We start from the raw sequence: 22,367 nt of genomic DNA, 5'->3' as shown, positions 1-22,367 counted from the left end.
ATAAAGGTTATGTGCCAACCTGACCTCAAGGGGGAGGGAGCCCAAGAACTTGGGGCTCACCACACAAAATGTCCTGCTCTTCATTGATGAAATCTAAATTTTTTAATGATCATAGATCATAGAGCTGGGCCTGATCTTCCATGCATCACAATGGAAGGAGTTACTACTTGAGATACTTGGGACCAGAGTTCCCTCTAACAGGGATGCCCAGGTGTTGTTGACTACAGCTCCCAGCATCCTCAGCTGCAATGGCCTTTGGCTGGGGATTAAGGGAGTTGTAGTCAACAACATCTGGGAATCCCTGTTGCAAGGAACACTGCTCGGGATCTAGACTGTTTAGGGCTTTAAAGGTCAAAATCAGCACCTTGAATTGGAACTGGAAACTGACTGGGAACCATTGGTAGGTGTGTGTTAGGTGTGATTTTCTGTTTATTGGCTTTTAGATGTGCTGTCTTTTCAGGTGCCTGACTGTCCCCTGCCTAACTGGGCAAAGAGGCACTTTTTTAATGTGATGATTCTCTTTATTTAGCAGGGGGAGAGTAACTGGCCCTGTCCACCCCCAGCACTGGACCTCCAGTGACTGTTGCTGGTGTCTATCTTGTGTTTCTTTTAGATTGTGAGCCTTTGGGGACAGGGAGCCATCTTATTTATTTATTATTTTTCTGTGTAAACCGCTTTGGAAACTTTTGTTGAAAAGCAGTATGTAAATATTTGTTGTTAGTAAATACAGCTTGTTTGCTGAGGCTGTTCATCTTAATTCCTCTCAATTCTTGATAGGGAAGAGCCTATGGAATGTAATTCCCCCCTGCAGTATAATACTTCAAACTATTATGGGAAATAGGACAGTCGGGCTGCTTTTTCCTGTTTTGCAATAGCTCCACATGGAATTTCTGCACAGCATCGACCATTTGCAGGGTCCCCGCCACCACCGCCATCTTAAGATTACAAATGGCAAAGCACATGTTTCTGCCTGGTCCTTCCTGATTTCTGGGGAAGCTGTTTGAGTCCTTATGCTAATAAAGAGACAGATTCTATCAGCAGCAGCAGCCTTTTTACAAAGCCATGTGTTCCCCTCTGGCTTAGCATGATTACATTTAGTTTTGTTAGCCCAGATAAGCTATTAATAAGTGTGTGATGTGAGCAAAGAGATCGGCAGAGGAAAGGGGCTAGATGGAGTCTGCCCTTCCTATCTTGACCTGGCACTCGGCAAAGCTCTGTGAAAACCAGTGTGACTCGGAGATTTGGAATTAGGGTCTCAAAGACTAGCTGCAGGAGGCTTTACACACAGGGCTTCTCCCTGGAGTCTCCTTCAGAAGAGAGTGTGTGCATTCACACGCCAGCCAAACTTACCTCGAAGTCCCTTCAGGATCCTTGAACCCACTCCACGCACAATTCAGGCATTTTCTTGCAAATTCTAGCTTATCTCAAGGTATTTCTGGGTTTTAAGAATGCTGGTTTTAAGCGACTTTTTCTGAAAATGCCGGAGCAAATATGGAGAGGCACTGATGTAGAATCATTAGCAGGATAAGAGGGATACTCTTTGTAGAAATGCAGATATAGCTCTTTAGAAATCTCCCCCTCCCCATTGGCTAGAAGGAAAACATGGAGGCATGCCATGTGAACTTGCACCAAAACAAAACCAGAGCGCAGAGGGGAGGGGCTGCTTCCCTCAGTGCCATGAGTGAGATTCAAAGTGGCTTTGCTCAACATTTACCCCACAGCATGAAGCCCTGTGCGAATAACTCCCAGGAGCTTGTTCTCATGAATACAATTGGGGTAGGGGATGTGTTCAGCCTGAATCCAAGCCCCCTGTGCACTCCCAAGAAATGGTTTCGTGTTGGCAAAAATTGAGGTTGGAGGAGGGGGAAGTGATCATGGATAGGATGGCGCAGGATATGCTTTTTCTTCATCCTTGATACAGTGCTGGGTACACAATGTGAGTTGGCTGCTACTGTCCTACCCAGATTGCTACCCAGCTAGCAGCCAATAAGCCTATTCACACAAGCAGCCTAACCCAGGCTAGGCAGCCCAGCCTGGGTTAGGTTGCTCGTGTGCAGCACCAGGATCTGTGCAGATCTTGGCACTGCCTATACCTGCTCTTTACCTTGGCCTTTAGCTAAGGGTGTCCCCTGGTGCTGCAGGAGTTGTGTGCTTGGCCTGCAAGCCACCCAAGCACACACAGAGTTGGATGCCTAGAGTGCCCGACTCATGGGGGTATTCCTCTGATATATCACACTTGTCATGTGGTGCATTGTGGGATATCCGGAGGCTGGGATGCATTAGAAACATAGGAAGCTGCCCTATACTGAGTCAGACTATTGGTCCATCTAGCTCCGTATTGTCTGTGCAGACTGGCAGCGGCTTCTCCAAGGTTGCAGGCAGGAATCTCCCTCAGCCCATGAAGGTAATATCTTATAGTGCTTACGCTTCTAGTCTTCCATTCATATGCAATCAGGGCAGACCCTGCTTAGCTAAGGGGACAAGTCATGTTTGTTCCCACAAGCCAGCTCTCCTCTCGAGTATCTTAGTTGAGAAACTGGTGTCTATATAATGCCAGCACATACATCAATAGGGCTTATGATAGAGTTTTCAGTGATAGATACCATTAAAATGCTTCCTTCCCCGCCTGCCCCCCCCCAAACATGAGGTAGGAACTCCCTTTCTGCCACTGCCTGGCTTTGTGACATAATCTGAAGGTGCCACTGCCTCAGCGGCATAGCCTAAGAGTGCTGACCCCTGATCCAGAGACTGGGTGAGTGCCATATTGTCCTTTGCCTTGGGCAGGATTGTTTCTTGGATTGCTTCCTGGAGAGATGCTCTTCTGGGATGATGATAGGGGTAATGGAAAAGCAGATGTTAGCAAAATAGAAATTCAAAAATGAACACACAATTCAAAAGATCCATTAATCCCTTGTTACCTTGTGCATCCATTCTGGAATGAATTAAAACTGTCCTCAAGCACCCAGCCTCACACTATACTGATGTCATAATGATTTAGTCTTCAAGAACTGAAAAAGGTGACTCTAGTGCAATGCTTTAATACAGAGGTAGGCAACTGGAGAGGAGAGCTGGTCTTGTGGTAGCAAGCATGACTTGTACCCTTAGCTAAGCAGGGTCTGCCCTGGTTGCATATGGATGGGAGACTTGATGTGTGAGCACTGCAAGATATTCCCCTCAGGGGATGAAGCCGTTCTGGGAAGAGCAGAAGATTCCAAGTTCCCTCCCTGGCAGCATCTCCAAGATAGGGCTGGGAGAGATTCCTGCCTGCAACCTTAGAGAAGCCGCTGCCAGTCTGTGAAGACAATACTGAGCTAGATAGACCAATGGTCTGACTCAGTATATGGCAGTTTCCTATGTTCCTATGTAATGCTTTTCTTCCTCTGCTTAGATTTAGGTTTTCTGTTTAGGCCTAGCGGCTGCATTGCTCTTCCCCTTATCTCTTTGCCAACAATTAGAAGGAGATCAGCACAGCAAGAGCCCATGCTCAGTTTTGCATAGTGGAGAGGAAGAAGGGCAAACTCAGGTGGAGAGCCAGTCTTGTGGTAAAGTAAAGGTAAAGTTGTGCTGTTGACTCCTGGAGACCACAGAGCCCTGTGGTTGTCTTTGGTAGAATACAGGAGGGGTTTACCATTGTCTCCGCCTGTGCAGTATGAGATGATGCCTTTCAGCATCTTCCTATATCACTGCTGCCCAATATAGGTGTTTCCCATAGTCTGGGGAACATACCAGCGGGAATTTGAACCAGCAACCTCTTGCTCCCTAGGCAAATTACTTCCCTGCTGCACCATTAGGTGGCTTGTAGTCTTGCGGTAGTGAGCGTGAATTGTCCCCTTTGCTAAGCTTGGATGGGTGACTACATGTGAGTGTTATTAGATATCCCCCTTACTGCTGGGGCAGTGGACCTTTGCTCTCCAGCTGTTGGCGAACTGCAACCCCCATCATCAGCAATCACAAAAAATAATGGCTGGAAGTGATGGGAGATGTAGTTCAACAACAACTGGGGAGCCAAGGTTGCCTCTTAGGGCATGGGGCCATTGCTCAGTGGAAGAGCATCTGCTTTGCATGCAGAAGGTCCTCAGTTCAATCCCTGGCATCTCCAGGTCAGGCTGTGAGAGACTCCTGCCTGAAACATGGAAGCCCTGCTGCCAATCAGTGTAGACATGAGTGAGCTGGCTGGACCATTGGTCTGACTCAGTATAAGACAGCTTCCCGACCATTTACCTGGGTTAAACGGTGTGAGCACACCCTTTATTTATTTCTGTATTACATTAATAAACCACCCCATCCAGAGGCTCTGGACAGTGCACAACTAGTTTAAAAAACATAAGAACAAACATAATTTGAAATACACTACATAAAACAATATAAAAACAATTTTAACACAATTTAAAACACATTAAAATACTTTAAAAAACAATTTTAAAACCTTGGAAGGCCAGGCCAAACAAGTAAGTCTTTAGGGCTCTCTTAAAGGCCAACAGCGAGCCTTCACTGCGGATATCTGCCAGGAGTGCATTCTATAGGCTAGGAGCAACTACAGAGAAGGCCAAGTTCCGAGACGCCACCAGACGTACCGGTGGTGACCGGAGACAGACCTCTCCAAGACGCTTTTCAGATTTTCTCAACAGCAGCAAAATGCTTCCATTCAGGCAAATCTCATTCAAAACGTAAACAGTAGGGGGAGCAGTCTTGTAGAAACTAAGAACCCCCCCAAACAGCAACTTTTTAATGCAACATACACAACATCATAGCACTATATTGCAGCGATTAAATTTGAAACAAGGGATCAGAAATGTGAACAGCACCCTGCTGTCCGCGAAGGGACTGCGGACGGTGTCACAACACAGGAGGTGTGGAAGCACACTTCCAAGATCCACCATGATCCCGTTGCAGGGTGTAATCTGGAAAGCGCCCAGATGACCTCAATGTGCGATGGGAATCATACAGAAGAAGCGTGCGATGGGGATCATACAGTTACCCAGTTACAGGGTTGTGTGAATGCTCAGGCGGCATGCAATCTGAGCAGATACAGAGCCAGGTGCATAGAGCAGACTCCAACTCACGACGGAATCCCTCAATGCACCTCGCTTGTAGTGTGATGCATTGTGGAATATCTGGAGGCCAGGACACATTTTCCTGGTCTCCAGAACACCATGCAGCTCACATCAGTGCCAGTTGTGTGAGCGCTTGAGCCATGTGGCTGTGATTGCTGCTGGATCGTCTGGCGGGGAAGGTAGGTAGGTGCCCTCTCTGGCCCAGCAGAAGGTTTTGTGAATGACCTTCTCATCTTTCTGAAGGACCATTTGTGTCTTTGTGAGCAGCGGTTCTGGGAGAGGAAGGAACCATCTCCAGGGACCAGGAGTTTGTAAGGCATGGAATCCTTTTAGGCAGATCCAAGGCAACCGGCAACCTCACAGCTTCCTCCCTAGTTAATATTTGATTACACCCAGGGTGGTGAAGGGAAGAGAGGGACTCTTATTGCTCGTGATATTGATTTTATTCAATAAAAAGGTGCCAGGGCTTCCGTTCATTTGGCAAGAAAAAGTTGCTATCTGTTTTAATAGGGCATCCTTTCATTCATGACCGTTTTGAGGTGTATGTGATACAACTGTGCAAAGTGGTGGCCATGGCTAATTTGATTGGTCACAAGGGAAAGGATGTTGCTGTTTATGCCTAAGGCATGCCACAATCCTAAGGACAGAGGGTGGGCAAAGAACTAAGGAAGACTTGGCATTCTTAGTGTGTGGGTGCTGTTGTGTGCCTTGAATTAAGAAACTCGTCGCTAGCTGATTGCCTTTTGAGACGTATCTTTTACATGGCAAGGGGACTTTTGTTTGTGCATTGACCTTCGGTCTCTTGAAAACTTAGCTGTACTATAAAAAATCCCATCATTAATTAAGATGAATAATTGAATGGCTATAGGGCATTCATTGCTAATAATATTGCAGGCTCAAAAGATAACTAAGCATGTAAACAGATTCTCATCTATCTAACATGTTCTCCTTGAAAATGTAAGAAAGGCAAATGAATTGCAATATATATTTTTTGCAATTTTTATAATTGCAAATAATTGCTCCAAATAATTATGTTGCAAATAACTGCGACATAATTTGATAACATACAAAGTGTTCAAGAATGTAATTTCCAGTCTGGGCTGTATAGATCTATAGTTTGACCTATGGGTAGAAAGGTTATTATTTTATTTTTCAAATCTGTAGACCGCCCCAAACTCCTTACTCTTAGCAGTCTACACTGTATGCTTCATATATAGTATAATATTTTAAGGTGAATTTTATAAAGCCTGACTGCAGCTCTTTGCTGCAAGATTTTGAGGGGCTCTGCATTACCAGCAGTGTTAAGAACCCCACTGTTGCTGAGTACATCTTTATTGTCCTCCCCCCTCCCCTCATTTTATCCAACAAGATGCCAAATTAAGAGTAGGAAGATTTGCCCTCAACCTGATTTGGCTTGAGCCACCGTCATGTAGGTGGATCTCATTGGCTATGTGGCAGCACAGCAGTTCAGACATGGTCATTCACACAACCTGTGAGCGGGGTAGGGTTCTTGATGTTGCTTCCATTGGGCAGTTCTATTCCTTCTGTTTTTGTTATTTTTCCTCTGTTCATTATTAACGCAACACACTTGTCTAGTCCAAACTCCATTGCTATATTGCTACTGAATATACGGACAGTGTTTAGCAGTGATTCTATTTCTGACTGGGACTTTCCATACAACTTCAGATCGTCCATGTACAGCAGATGGTTGATTTTACTTGATGTTTTAGATGTTTGGTATCCAAGGCCTGTTTTGTTTAGTATTTGTGAAAGTGGGGTCATGGCGATTACAAACAACAGAGGGGATAGTGATTCCCCTTGGAAAATGCCTCTTTTAATGCTAACCTGTCCAAGTATCTTGCCATTGATTGTTAACTGTGTACTCCACATGCTCATGGCTTTTTAAATAAATATCTGAATGTTTTTGCTGACACCAGTTGTTTCTAAACATTTTAGTATCTGTGTGTGAGGCAATGAGTCGAAGGCTTTCTTGTAGTCAATCTATGCAACACTTAGATTAGTTTTTCTTCTCTTGCAATTTCCTAAAATAATTTGTCAATCAGCAGCTGGTCTTTTGTGCCTCTGGTGTTCGGGCAATTTCCTTTCTGTTCAGCTGGAAGCTCTTTGTTAGTTAATAAGTGTTGCATCACTTCATCTGCTATTATTCCAGTTAATAATTTGAACATGGTTGGCAGGCAGGTTATCGGTCTATAATTACTTGGAACTGCACCTTTTGCTGGGTCTTTCATTATGAGATGAGTTTTCCCAGTGGTTAGCCATTGCTCAATATCACCTCCTTGCAAAATGTGATTGAACTGTTTTGATAGTTGTTTATGAAGGCTTGTTAGGTGTTTAAGCCAAAAGCCATGCAGTTCGTCACCTGGCACAGTCCAATTTTTAATTTTCTTTGCTCTTTCACTTATTAATTCTGGTGTTATTATTAGATCTTGCATTTGCTGGTTACATTTTTGGACCTCTTTCATCCAGCCTGCTTTTTTATTATAATCTATTGGATTGTCCCATAGTTTCCCCCAGAATTTCACTGTTTCTTCTTTATTTGGTATTTCTATGTTTCTTGCAGTTTCTCCTCCTGTGCTTTGGTAGAAATGTCTCTGATTCAACTGGAACTGGAGATTCTGCCTGTGTTGTGTAATTCTGGATTCATATCTGCTAATCTTCTTTGACACTGCTGTTATTTGCTGCTTCTCTAATTTTCCTTGAATCTAGGTGGTATTTTTGGATCAGATACTGTTTGGTGTTTTCATTCTTCAGCTTCTTGTCTTTCATATCTTTCAATTTACTAGCATCCGATCTAAGCCTGGCGATTTTATTTTCTAATCTGATCTTCCATTTAGGTGATGCACTACTTTGTTTTTTTACAGGTCCATTGATCTTATATCCGAGCTCTTGTGTTGTTATTGTTGCTGCACTGTACATTAGTTGGTTTGTTTCTTGCAAATTCTTGGTTGTTATTTCTGCAAGTGCAGCATTGACATCTTTTAATGCCTGAGCCAGGTTTTTTTTGGCAACTGTTTTTAGAGCTGGAAGTCGAACTCTGGTAGTTGTTTGGTTCATGTGCTCAGTTATTTTTTGCTTTAGTTCTTGTTGCTTTTCTGTTAGACCACATTCGGGTTTATGAGGTGAAGGCGACGGGGAGGTTGCCTGGTTTTGATTTTGAAACAAATCAAATCAAATCTTTCTTGTTACGGTCATTCGACCAGCAAAACACAAAGTACAAAAGCTTTACGTAAAAGTGAGCTTTACATAAAAACAAACTTGGTCAAATAAAATAATAAACTGTTGAAACATAAAACAGAACCATAACACCCAAGTTCATCCATTACATAAAACAGAGGGCTCCATGCATTGTAATAATCTAAAATTTAAATCAATTCAACCTCATATCTCGCTTCTCAACATTTCTTATCCTAGTCTTATTAGCCAAAAAACAATACTTTGCCATGTTGTAAGATATTACATCCCAACTGTCTGTCAAAAGTAATTCCAGATAGAACTGTTCAGAATAAGTGGGGTATGCTGTTAAAAAGGACTTATATATCTCTCCCGCAAAGTTAGATAAAACTGACAGTTCAAAATAACATGGGCCGTTGACTCCACTTCCCCAGAACCACAAGGGCAGACACGCTCCTTATAGGGGATTTGAAACAGTTCAGCAACAGTGGTATCCTCTATTTCCTACACCTCCTCCTCCACCTGCGCCTGAGCAATTTCTTCAGTTGGTGGTAATTCTTCCATATCTTGAGCCTGTGTTGCTCTTTGCAGTTCTTCCAGCTCAACTCCTGTGAATACTTTGTTTCTTATTATGAATCTTCTCTGGTCTGCTAGCCTTTGTTCTGTTATTTCTGTATCTGGATGCTTCTCTTTCCAAATTTGGTACATTCTTTTTAAATAACCTCTTCTAGTTGGACTAGACTTGTAATAGCAGATCATTATTTCCTTGTTGGCATTTTTCGTATATTTGTTTCGGTTAAGCGACGTTTCTTCCAGTAACCTTGCAGTCTCCAGCCCTGGTTGCTCAACTGAAGATCCTGAGTCCTATTGCCCACTTGCCACCAGATGTCTAGGGACTATAGCACCTGGCGCGGTCCTTGTTGACCCGGGCGATGACCGATCCGGCATAGATTTATTAAAGTTACGTCTCACCATATTGTTGATGGGAGAGGCACTCTTTGTCTGGCTCCTCTGGTGAGACCTGTCCAGTATGGTTGGACCTCTGGCATAGCTCTCACCTTCCTCAGGCACGCAAGCCCCACAACCACGCCAAGGTAGTGCCTCACTGGGGGTTGTTGTTGTTATTATTATTATTATTACTACTACTACTACTACTGCTGCTGCTGCTACATTTATATCCCGCTCTTCCTCCAAGGAGCCCAGAGTGAGGTACTACATACTTGAGTTTCTCTCTTTCACAACAACCCTGTGAAGTAGGCTAGGCTGAGAGAGAAGTGACTGGCCCAGAGTCACCCAGCTAGTATTATGGCTGAATGGAGATTTGAACTCGGGTCTCCCCAGTCCTAGTCCAGCACTCTAACCACTACACCACGCTGGCTCTCCAAATAGCAATCTACATATCAAAGGGATAGTGTCAGAGCAGTAGAGAAGGGATGACCAATGTCTTGACCCCTCTAGCCCTCTGACTCACTAATCTGTCCCCCTCTGTCATTGAGACATGAGACAGCACAGAGTCTTTCACTTCCAACAAGGGGGAGGGGGGATGGCAGGGCAGGGAGCCGGATTGTCTGGGGAGGGGTGAGGTATGGAGAACTAGGGTGCAGATGTTCTGCACAGGGCCAGCTAGTTGTTAGTAGTAGTAGTAGTAGTAGTAGTAGTAGTAAACATACATTACATACGGTTGCAGCCTTTCCCTCTTGCACTGCCCCTGCTGCGTCTGGGGCCTGGTTCAGCAGACTGTCCTGAACACCACCCTCTGCAGTCCTGTCTGCATGTAAGCATGTGTTAACTTTCCTATGGGCTCATCCTGAAATGTGCACAGGTACGTTGAAAGCTGACCTATACCAAGTCAGGCCTTCAGTCCATCTAGTTCAGTACACTGACTTGCGGCGGCAGCTTTGCCAGGATTTCAGGCAGGAGTCTCTTCCAGCTCTATATGAACATAGGAAGCTGCCATATACTGAGTCAGACCCTTGGTCCATCTAGTTCAATATTGTCTACACAGACAGGCAGCAGCTTCTCCAAGGTTGCAGGCAGGAATCTCTCTCAGCCCTATCTTGGAGATGCTGCCAGGGAAGGAACTTGGAACCTTCTGCTCTTCCCAGAGCGGATCCATCCCCTGAGGGGAATATCTTACAGTGCTCACACTTCTAGTCTCCTTTTCATTTGCAACCAGGGTGGACCCTGCTTAGCTAAGGGGACAAGTCATGCTTCCTACCACAAGACCAGTTCTCCTCTCTATCTGGAGCTGCTGCCAGGAAGTGAACCTGGGACCTGATAGAGCAAGCAGATGCTCTACCACTGAGCTACGACCCCATTCCCTAAGGGGAGTACCTTACAGTAGACAGTGCTCACATGTAGCCACCCATCCAAATGTAAACCAAGGTGAACCCTGCTTAGCAAAGGGGACATTTCATGCTTGCTACCCCAAGACAGGCTCTCCAAATGTAGATTGATATGGTCAGATAAAGCTGTGAAATACTTGGCTGCTGATACAACATCTAGTATTCCATATTTCTGTGGATAAAAGTACATAGGAACATAGGTGGCTGCCATATACTGAGTCAGACCATAGGTCCATCTAGCTCAGTCTTGTCTGCACAGACTGGCAGCAGCTTCTCCAAGGTTGCAGGCAGGAATCTCTCTCAGCCCTATCTTGGAGATGCTGCCAGGGAGGGAACTTCGAACCTTCTGCACAGAAGCATGCAGATGCTCTTCCCAGAGTTTCCCCATCCCCTCAAGGGGATATCTTACAGTGTTCACACATGTAGTCTCCCATTCAGATGCAACCAGTGAGGACCCTGCTTAGCAAAGGGGACAATGCATGCTTGCTACCACAAGACCAGCTCTCTACTGATAGAAAACAAAATTGACCATTTTTGGCTGTGTTGAATATATCCAGGATATTAATGGAGAGCCACGTGAAGGACGAACATCATTCCAAGATTTGTTTCCTGTCTGTTGAGACCATTCCAACTTTAATCCCTTTGTCAGTATTTAATGCCAAGTGGACTGAGTCTTAAAATTATCTTAAAATTTGTTGGATGTGCCACTACAGCACTATGTTAATGGGATCAAATGTTAACTTTCTTTTTAATCAGAAGAACATGACCTGCTTGGGAGAAATGTAAAGAAAAAATTGAGTCCGTCCATTTACATGTTAACCTCATTTTTATTTAATCATTGGGGATGGGGTCTGCTTTGCATGAAGGAAGTCCCAAGTTCACCTCCTGACCTCTCCAGGTAGGGCTGGGAAAGACTCCTGCCTTGGAGAGCTTCTGACAGTCAGTGAAGACACTACTGAGTTGGATGGACCATCATCATGAGGCAGCTTCTTGTATTCTTATTCCTTTTCTTTAAGTGGCAATAGAGGAACCTGGATTAAATATGCACAAGTAGGCTCATGCAGGAAGGAAGTTGCAGGAACCTAAAAATAAACTGAATAATGAAAATATTTGGTGACTCTAATATTTCTAGTGAAGAAATTTTATAGCAACTAATTTAAGAAGCAAAAGACAGAGTGGTCAAACATTTGAAATATCAGCGATTAACTGTAAAGTAACAAGGGATTATGATGTATTCTATATTATTTATTGTTTACTCAAGAGGATAGACTTGGTAATAATCTTAAGATTAAATGGGTAACATGGTTGATCACTTTAAAGCCCAGTGAGATCTGGGGGAAAAATATTTAATTTGGTTGGATCATGCCCTTAGTGTTTGATCAAGACTGACATCCAGACTAAATTACTCATGAGGAGACCTACTGAAATTAAGGGACAAGTTCACAATGATTAATTTGTCACATTAATTTCAATAGGTCTGTTCATGAGTAATGCCACCTAATGGCGAAGCGGGGAAGCAACCTGCCTAGAGAGCAGGAGGATGTTGGTTCGAATCCCTGCTGGTGTGTTTCCCAGAATATGGGAAACTCCTACATCGGGCAGCAGCAATATAGGAAGGTGCTGAAAGGCATCATCTCATACAGCGTGGGAGAAGGCAATGGGAAACCCCTCCTGTATTCTATCAAGAAAACCACAGGGCTTTGTGGTCGCCAGGACTCGACACAGACTCCATGGCACAACCTTTCTTTTCCTGCTCATGAGTAACTAACTGTAAGTGTGTTTACTCTCATAAACAGCATCTGCCACCTGTTTTGAGATTTAATGTCTAGAATCCTAGAGAGGAAGCTGAAATAGGTGGGACGCTTGCACATGTGAACACTCACAAAATGTCACAAAGCCACTGGCAACATTTCCTCAAAAGGTACAATAAGGACAGGGGCAGTATTCAGACTAGTCATGAATAAGCACCACTGAAATCAGTGAGACTGTCTCATTGATGGGACTTAGTCATGATTTTCAGAGACAGGTACCAGAAAACAGTGACAACTGGAACATTTATATCTACTCCAAATTGAACCCCATGCCTAAAGAGCCCCTGGTGGCGCAGTGGTAAAACTGCCGCCCTGTAACCAGAAGGTTACAAGTTCGATCCTGACCAGGGGCTCAAGGTTGACTCAGCCTTCCATCCTTCCGAGGTCGGTAAAATGAGTACCCAGAATGTTGGGGGCAATATGCTAAAAATCATTGTAAACCGCTTAGAGAGCTCCGGCTATAAAGCGGTATATAAATGTAAGTGCTATTGCTATTGCTATGCATGGATTTATGTAAAAATAATCCAGGACCCACACGGGATATTGATAAAATAAAAGTCTTGGTATACTTTTGGTATGCTTATACTTGGTATAAAAGTCTTGGCATTCTATTCACTTTTATATTTAGCACCTTTAATTTATAAATTGCCTCTTTGAATCATTGCAACCAGTCTCTGAGGTTAAGCCACTCGCATGCCACTTGGTAAAGGAGAACTAAATCTTAGAGACCATGAAGGCCACCCGGTAACTGATCTGGAATCTGAATCTCGCGCTCTCAGTGCATGCCTTCTAGACCAGGGATTCTCAACGTGAGGGTCCCCAGATGTAATTGGACTTCAACTCCCATAATTCCCAACCAAAGGCCACTGGGGCTGGGGATTATGGGAGCTGAAGTCCAATAACACTGGGGCTGGGGACCCACACGTTGAGAAACCCTGTTCTAAACCATGGGTTCCCCAGATGCCGTTGGACTACAAGTCCCATCATCTCCCAATGGCCCCTGGTCATGGGTATGATGGGCATTATAGTCCAACAACATCTGGGGGTCCGGGGTTGGGAACCCCTGTAGTAGCCCTAGCGGCATTTCCTTGGCGTATTTTTCTCATGACTCCGTCTTGCTTACTAGGTTTTACTGGGACTTGACTATGCTGCTTCTGATGGTTGGCAACCTGATCATCATCCCCGTGGGCATCACCTTCTTCAAGGATGAGAACACCACGCCATGGATTGTTTTCAACGTGGTCTCGGACACCTTCTTCCTCATTGACCTGGTCCTCAACTTCCGCACAGGGATTGTGGTGGAAGACAACACAGAGATCATCCTGGACCCACAGCGGATTAAGATGAAATACCTCAAGAGCTGGTTTGTGGTGGATTTTATCAGCTCCATTCCGGTAGACTATATTTTCCTGATTGTGGAAACCCGCATTGATTCAGAGGTTTACAAGACTGCCCGAGCCCTGCGGATTGTGCGCTTCACCAAAATCCTCAGCCTCTTGCGGCTTCTCAGGCTTTCCAGGCTGATACGCTATATCCATCAGTGGGAGGAGGTGAGTAAAACGGGTCTGGCTGGCCTGAGAACAGACTTTGTGCTCTTGGGAAGGAAAGGATGGCATTGGAGTCCAAGAACTGAATGCTTTGAGTTGGGTTATATTGTCCAGGGGAGTTCCAGTTTCCACCTGCCTTCGTTCTTTAATCCATATGATCCTATGACAAATAAACGCACTGGAAAATTACTTTCCCCCCTGCAAGATGCAGTAAAGGTTAATACAGGGCAATACAGTAAAAGGTTTGGATTCATATTTCAAGCTACACAAAGTCAAGATGTGTTTGTGTACTTCTGTTAATATGTGGAACTGCACTAAGGACTTAGTAAAGAACCAGATTAGACAATAAGGTCGTTCTCATGACCTGGATAGGGCTGGTAATGTGGAGCGCCTGGATTGGTCCCGATCCCAGTGCTCATCAACCGGGTAGCCTGGGTTTTTAACCACACCCATTTAACCTGCCTGTAGCCTGAGCAGCCATAGAGCTGAACGGCAGGAGTGCCTAGCAGCATGGAAACCCCTCAATACACTGCACTCCTTGCACAGTGCATTATGGGATGCCAAAGGAAGTCCTCCAGATATCATCTTTGCTGCTCGCCACTATGCCAGCGCTATGGGTGTGCAGAATGTTCTGACAGTGAATTGTTTCATCTTGAAATGGGCTGTTTCAAGTGTTTCCAGCTTGAAACAGAACATGCTTTAAAGGGCCAGTTTTGAGCTCGGAGCAGAACAACCCCGTTTTGATTGAAACATTTTGATGTTTCCAGCACCATTTTGGAGGAATGTTTTTCCCTTACTGATTGGTTTTCTGGCACTGGCTTACGATTGACTTGCAATCTCCTTGCTTCTTTGTTGGTTCACCATACAAATCATGTGTTGTCATGGTCAACTGCTCCCCCATTGGCTGGGGGGAGGGAGGGGAGAACACAAGAAGAGGGAATTTAAAATTTAAAACATATTCAAATGGACTGGGAGGCAGAGAGAGCCCTTATAATGTGCCTGAAGAGGATACATCAGGAGAAGAGGAAGGAAGGTTTGATTCTGTGGCTTTCTTGTCTCAGCACTGAATATAATATGCTGTTCTATTGCTGCTATAACTCTCTGGTTTTGCTGGATCTCAGACTGACAAAGGCAGAGCTCTGTATGTGTGATATTTCTTGGTGATTGCTGTGATGAGCTCCATGTGTGGCCTTCAGATTAACTTGTGCTTCTCTCACTGCTCTGCGATCTGCATTGCAAGGTGTACTCAAAATGTGGTTGAAGTTGCTTTAGTTGAGTATATGGCTAAGTAAGGGTGCCACTGTGGCAGCTGTTGCAATGCTGGGAAGTAATGTAAGAAGTCATATAATTGTGTGTGAGAGAGTAAATGATGTTAAGTTGGCTTCAGATGTCACCAGGCAGCAAATCTCACTGGCTATGTGGCATTGTCATGAAGTCAAATCAGAGCGAGGGAAATGCTTTTTGCTTTATCTCTGGTGTTTTGGGACTAAAGGGAGGGAGATGGTACACTCCACTACTTTTGGGTGCAGTCCCCACTACTGGGAGATGGGTTTGCTCTTGTTTTTTTTTTTTTTTTAATTATTTGTTACATTTTTATACCGCCTTTCTGCCTTGACAAAGGCACCCAAAGCAATTTACAAGATTAAAACAAGGAAATTACATGTTTGCAGCTCCTGGAAAATAGCCCCAAGCCCCAACCCTCATACTATCCTCTTTCACAGCCAGTGGCAAAGTGCAGAGGCCTATTTTGGTTCAGCTGTAACATTTTTCTGGAAACAATAATAATATAACAATAAACAATTATATAATAAAACAAACAAACTAATAGCCACCCCATAACAAATTGTTCTCTGGGCAGCTCACAACACAGCATTAAAACATCAAGTAGAAACATACAACACATGAAATCACAACGCACCAAAAAACAAATCCCATTGAGTTCAGTGAGCCTTACTCCCAAGTAAGAGTGCACACTATTTCTGTCTAAAGCTATTCTGCTTCTGGAGAGAGACATTTCCCAGCTGACAACAGCTACTGCCCAATTTCTCCCCAGTCACAAAGCAGGTTATTTTTGGGTTGAGTTTTCTGATAGGCTGATCTACTGCTGTGTGTTGCCATGTCAGGCTAATGCAAAATCTTGAATAAAAGAGTGTGGAGCCAGAGGCTCAAAGCCACAGGCCTCTTCTGAATTTCAGACATGAAGGAGTGTGGTTGGGTTAGGTTGTGATCCTGCACACGATTTCTTGGACTTCTCGAACACATTGAGCAAACATAGAATTCTGCACTGTTTTTCAGATAATGCTTTAAACCATTTGCATTGCATTGCAGTTTTAAGTTCTGCGTATGTTGTGTGCGAATGTAGTTTTCCTTTTCTTTTTTATTTGAACATTTTCACCTGCCTTACATACCTATTATTGTGGCACTCTATTGCACTGGATTGTGCCCTTGTATTGTACTGTGTTAGTGTCGCGCTCCATTGTTGTGTGGTGGTGTGTTTCATCGCCTTCTTTCAGGGCTGCACAGCTATGTAAGTCCAGCTGTTGTTGGACTACCATTGCCATAATCCCCAGCCACAGTGTCCAATAGGGATGATGGGAGTTGTAGTACAACAGTCGTATTGCATTATGACATGGTGATGTTTCATCGCCTTCTGTTAGGGCTGTGCAACTCTGGCCCTCCAGCTGTTGCTGGACCTCAACTCCCATCATTCCTGGCTATTGGCCACTGTAGCCGAGGAAGATGGAAGTTGTAGTCCAACAGCTGGACAGCTGAAGTTGTGCAGCCCTGTCTTGTGGAGTTGTTTTGTGGTAGGGATGTGCCCGAATCGGTTCGCCGTCTCCTTAGGGAAGTGCCAAACAGCCTTGGGTGCCCGCATCCAAACTGGTTTGGTGGGGCAGGGATCGGTTCCTTAAAAAACCAGGTAAGCAAGCCCTTACCTGCTCCTCCGCTGTTCTGGGAGTTGTAGTCAACAACATCTGGGAATTCCTGTTAGAGGAAACACTGCTCAGCAATGCCACATGCATGTAGGTGCTGGGAGCAGCGCTGCAGTCACCAACAGCCTTTTGGAAAGTGAGCACTGTACCCAGAGAAGCAGTGAGGCAGCGGGGGAGCAGGTAAGGGCTTGCTTACCTGGTTTTTAAAGGAACCAAGCCCCATCCCTCCCGTGGCTGCCCTTGGGGTCCCCTGGCCCTCTGGGCCCAGGGACATTTGTCCCTGCTTGTCCAAAGGACGCTACGCCCATGATTCTGTACCTTCTGTAAAATTACCGAAACTCTTGAGGTTTGGACCTGGCAACAGTATGCATGCAGCTCCTTTGACTGTCTGAGGTTCTACAGGCTGTATACCTCCTTCATACCTTCCCAAGAACATTTATACTCTAATGGGCAGTTTCCCAGAGCAGCCCCATCTCCTAAGGGGAGTATCTTACAGTACTCACAACTCTAGTTTCCCATTCATATGCAACCAGGATGGACCCTGCTTAGCGAAGGGGACATGTCATGCTTGCTACAACAAGACCAGCTCTCCTCTCCTGCCAACCTCTTCATTAGCTTTCCTCTCTCCTCTTTATCTCTCACACCAAAAGCAGATTCTCCCTCTGTGAGATTTTCTCCCAGCCTCCTCCTTTTTTTTTTAAACCAGCCCTCAATGATTTCCCTGACCTCCTGCAAAGCTCAAGGCTTGTTGTCATGATCCTAAACATGGTGAGAGGAGCCAGCCAGGTTAAGAGAGCCGGGCCTACTCCTGGTTGGCACTTATATGTTTGCAAATCAAGGTGAGAGGAAGGGTGGGTGGTTGTGCGGGAGCCAGGAGCTGGGTAGGATGGCTTTTCATCCACCCTTGACACAATGCTAGAAACAGAATGTGGGTTGGCTACTTGTCCTACCCAGTTCCTACCTTGATCTTTGAATTCACATGCCCACCAATCAGGAGCATATACAACTCTCTCCTACCCTGATTGGACACTCCTCCTACCCTGTTTAGGGTTGTGAGAACAAGCCTTCTGTCTCTTATACATGCTCTTCCTTCAGCTTCCTGATTTTTAGCCCACTGTTCTTCCCCACTTCCTGATACCCCTTCCTACTCAGCCTTCAATTCCCCTGTTCCATCCCACACAGCTCCTGTTCATGTATTTTTTTAGTTCCAGCCACACTGACAGCTCTCCCTTCCCTTAAAGAGATTGGGTGGTGCACATTCTATTGCTAAAGCTTTATTCCTTGAGTGGCTGGCATATCCATGAAACATCCTTGGGGGGTGTATATGTCTTATCTGAAGCTGTGTGAGCTTTTCTCCCTTGCTATAAACCAATCCAAGGAAATAGCTATACACCCACTTGCTATAAACCAATCCAAGGAAATCTCAGCTTTGATCCATTGGGTGCCAAGAGGTGCGAAGGTTTAATGGGTGAGAGCCACATTGAGCAAGCTATTTTCAGAGCACTGCTGTGAAAAGTGCTGTTTCAGAAACAGTTTCAGGACACATAATTATCTAGTTTGCCAGATTAATGAATTTGGGTTAACCTCATTCCCCCGCCTCCATGAAGTACGAATCAACGTGGCGACTATTCTGGGCTGGGGGAAAGTGTTGTATCCTTGCTTTGCTCCTGGAGCGATAGACTTCCTGGGCTCTCTTGATCTCTGCCAACCTACAGTTTCTAGCAAACCAAAATGTCCTAGAAATGCTTGGCTGAAGCTGCTTGCCATATGGGCTTCTTTGGGGAACCTGATTGGAAGTTTCCCTTGGGATATGAGGATCAGGTGCCAGGTCCCATCTTGCAGTCAATGAACTGTGTTCTGGTTTGTTTTCGGTGGTGTTAATTTTCAGCTCAGCAGGAATTCCAGCTTGGCTCTCTGGGGAAACAGCTAACAAGTCAGTTTACTTCCCTGGAGACTCCAACAATTCCTGAGCTTGAGGACCTCGGTCTATAATGGCAAACTCGTAGTTAGTGATGACTCAGTCTTTCCTTCCTGTCCCCTCCAAACAGAATTGATGCTGCTCCGCCTAAGATGTTCATGATTTAGAGAAAAATATATTTTCCCCTTTGTCTTCCTGGTATCAGCATTCCCTGTATTCTACACCTCATAAAAACAGCCCTGGAGGCTTTACAGACAGGGCTTTTATTTCAAATCCACTCCGGATTGGAGTGTGCCAGTCCACATATCAGCTGGATTTACCCCCAAAGTCCCTGTGAGCTAACAAGGACCAGTACAGACATGACTCTGTTTTCCCCCGAATCAAGGCTTTGCATTCTGGCTTAGCCCGAAGTATATCTGGCTTTAAAAAATCCTGTGTTTCCAGTGGCTTTTGAAAAAAACCTGACGTTTTTCTTTGATGTATGGAGGGGCCATTGTCGATAATTCGGCTTACTCGCACTTTCGTGTGTGTGTGTGTGTGTGTGTTTGTTGTTGTTGTTGTTGTTGTTTTGATGACTGCTGGATGGACTTCCGTAATACCAAAGGAGAGTTTGACAGCTTAGTCTGGTGTGTTCTTTGAGTGATTTGCAATTGCAATTGGGGGGGGTGGGGGCGGATTGTGACAGATTGATGCAATTCTGTGAAGGGAGTCCAGAAGGGGAGGGGGAGGGAGGGATAAATTCCTGAGTTAAACACAAGCTCAAGCAGAATGTACGTCTTCCTATGCTTTCAAGTTTGGTCGCCGCAGGAACACAGCTTACATATGCAGATGTTTGGAAGCTAACAATGGAGAATGCAGGTTGGGGCTAAGCGTTCTGTTGTTTTGATTTGTCACCTTTGCTGGTTCTCAAACAACAAAAAAAGGTTATACTGAAGGGAGGCGTCTCGCACCTCCTCGTGGGATATGATTGGTTGGAGGGGGGAAACGGAGTGAGAACGCACATAGGAGAAAGATCGCAGGGAGTGCGGGGAGGAGCCAACGGCTATGTGAACTGTCCATCTAATCCCCCAAATTAGACTACCTCAAATCTACTGCGATGTAGATTCGCTCCTCGGATATCCCCGTGGCATAAAGCCATGTGTGACTAACTCTCTGCTGGATCAAGCTCAAGAAAGGCCTGTTTCAACATCCTGTTTCCCACAGTGGCCCACTAGATGCTCCTGAGAAGCCAGCAACCAGGAAATGCAGACATGCCCCTTTCTTGCTCTTGCTTCCCTTGAACTGGTATTTAGGGGCATCCTGCCACTGAGCCTGGAAGTAGCCTATAGCCATTAAGACTAGTAGCCATTCTAGTTCAACTTGGATACTTTCTAAAATTAATTCCACAATTGGAGCATGCACAAATTGCTGTTGTGTGATGCAGGGTGAGACCTTGGCTCTTCAGATGATGTTGGTCTGTTACTCCCATCATCCCCAGCCACAGAGGCTGTGACCTTTGTGGTTGTGTATGATGAGGATTGTAGTTTAGCAACAGCTGGAGACTCAAGGCTGGGAACCTCTGCAAGGTACCAGAGATCTCAAACAGGGAACACTGGCAGCAGTCTCAGGTATCCGTGAGCCCTGCACAATCAGTGAGGCAACACTGCAGCTCCCAGGCAGAAAGAATTGTGTGCCTGATCCCAGCTATGCACACACTGCAACAAAGCCATCTTGATATGATCATCAAGGCTCTTCTTGTCCTGTGTCTTATGCTCAGGTGCTTTGGCAGAATGCAACACAGCAATAACCCTGAGATCACTGTATGTACAATCGCATCAGAATTGCATTTTGCAGTGTTTTTATCAATGTACATTAATAATGAAAAGTGTGTGGAGGGAGGAATGCAAGTGAATGGAAGGAATTGGCAGCTACTGTACATAAAATTGTGCACTTGAATTGCACAAAATTCATAAATGAAACCGCAGTGATGCTTCCATTCAACCTGGGCATGTCGGCTCCAAGCATCTGCTGGAGTAACGTCCACTTCATGCCTGTTGTCCCTAGTTCTCTCGATTGCCTGTTTTGAGCTATCCAAGGCCTCCTGACCCCCGTTTTCCTTGCAGCTTTCTGAGGTCCTGTGTCCCTCCCAGAACCCTGACTTGGCAGAGGCTCCAGCTTTGCCTGCAATGTATGGAGGCTTAATTTGCATGAACTATCTCCTTTATGAAAGAGGGAGATAAATCACGATCACACAAATCAAAATTACATGTGCCCTGACATAGAGGACCCAGCTCTTACAATGCCTTGTATATGTTGGAGGGGAGAAGAACCCTCTCTCTCTCACTCCACTATGGAATGCCAAATTTCAATTGCCCCACGTCATTGCTCCAGTGGTGTATTTTTGCAGAATGCATGTGATTATTTTCTACAAACCAAAGCTATCCATCTCCACTGTATTCCCACACTCAGTGACACCCATTCTGCTGCCTGACAGTGGAGCAAAACAAAAGATAGTATATATTACACTTGTAAAAGAATATTCTCTGGTAAGCCACCTAATGGCGCAGTGGGGAAATGACTTGATTAGCAAGCCAGAGGTTGCCGGTTTGAATCCCCACTGGTACCTATATTGGACAGCAGTGATATAGGAAGATGCTGAAAGGCATCATCTCACACTGCGTGAGAGATGGCAATACTAAACTCCTCCTGTATTCTACCAAGACAACCACAGGGCTCTGTAGCCACCAGAAGTCGACACTGACTCGACAGCACACTTTACCTTTTACATTTAATAAAATGGGCAGAATAATTCTCCAAAATATTCACTCCTATGCTAAATAATGCAGGATAATATTCTTTCCCAAGTCTAGGATATATGTTTGCTTTTCTCGTTCCTCCCGAGTCGCCTTGTTTCCCAGATTGGCAGGGCCTCACTGGCTATGGGCATGAAAATTTGCAATCAGTGTGGCTCCGACATTGTGGAGTCATAGCAGATGACTCAGCAGGGCTGCCCTTGAATGCATTGCAGCATCAGCAGGGTGGACAAAGGATCTCACTTGTGATTTATGCAGATAGTGTTGCCCTGAAGAGCAATGGAGTAGGCAATTCATCTTTTCCTTTTTAAAAAAATTTTTATTGTTGAATGCGTTCAGGGCGGAGAGGTTGTGAGCGTTGATCTGAAAGACTGAGGGATGCGGCTGAACTCCTGAAATATCTGTAATAGGCAAAATCCTTTTGATTTCTTTCTCCATCCGTGTATTAATTTCCCCCAATATTTCCCCCCCTGTATCTTGGAAAAATCAGGCAGCAACAGAGTTGAGCTTTGCTATTTTCAGAATGGGGAAAGCCAAGGCTGTGTCTCTTCCATGGGAGTTCCCCAGAGCAGCTACAATATAATAGCAAATTTATATATAGGCAAAATAATTAGGGGCTCCACGACGGCGCAGTGTGTTGAGAGTTGTGGGCAGTGTTCCCTCTCACAGGGATTCCCAGATGTTGTTGACAACAACTCCCACAATCCCCAAGCAAAAGCCATGGCAGTTGGGGATTCTGGGAGTTGTAGTCAACAACATCTGGGAATCCCTGTGA

At 45.0% G+C, this 22,367-nt stretch overlaps 1 protein-coding gene across 2 annotated transcripts in view; it reads left to right on the top strand.

Moving 5' to 3' along the window:
- HCN4 (hyperpolarization activated cyclic nucleotide gated potassium channel 4) overlaps positions 1-22,367 on the top strand; it is a 99,926-nt gene that overhangs the window by 18,133 nt on the left and 59,426 nt on the right. For both annotated transcript variants that reach the window (XM_053272908.1, XM_053272909.1), the window contains exon 2: positions 13,529-13,952. In XM_053272908.1, the coding sequence (XP_053128883.1) occupies positions 13,529-13,952 (424 nt within the window). The remainder of the gene's footprint in view (positions 1-13,528; positions 13,953-22,367) is intronic.

Source organism: Hemicordylus capensis, chromosome 10 (assembly GCF_027244095.1).
Source record: "Hemicordylus capensis ecotype Gifberg chromosome 10, rHemCap1.1.pri, whole genome shotgun sequence".
Classification (NCBI taxonomy): Eukaryota; Metazoa; Chordata; class Lepidosauria; order Squamata; family Cordylidae; genus Hemicordylus; species Hemicordylus capensis.
This window is presented reverse-complemented; position numbering and strand designations above follow the sequence as displayed.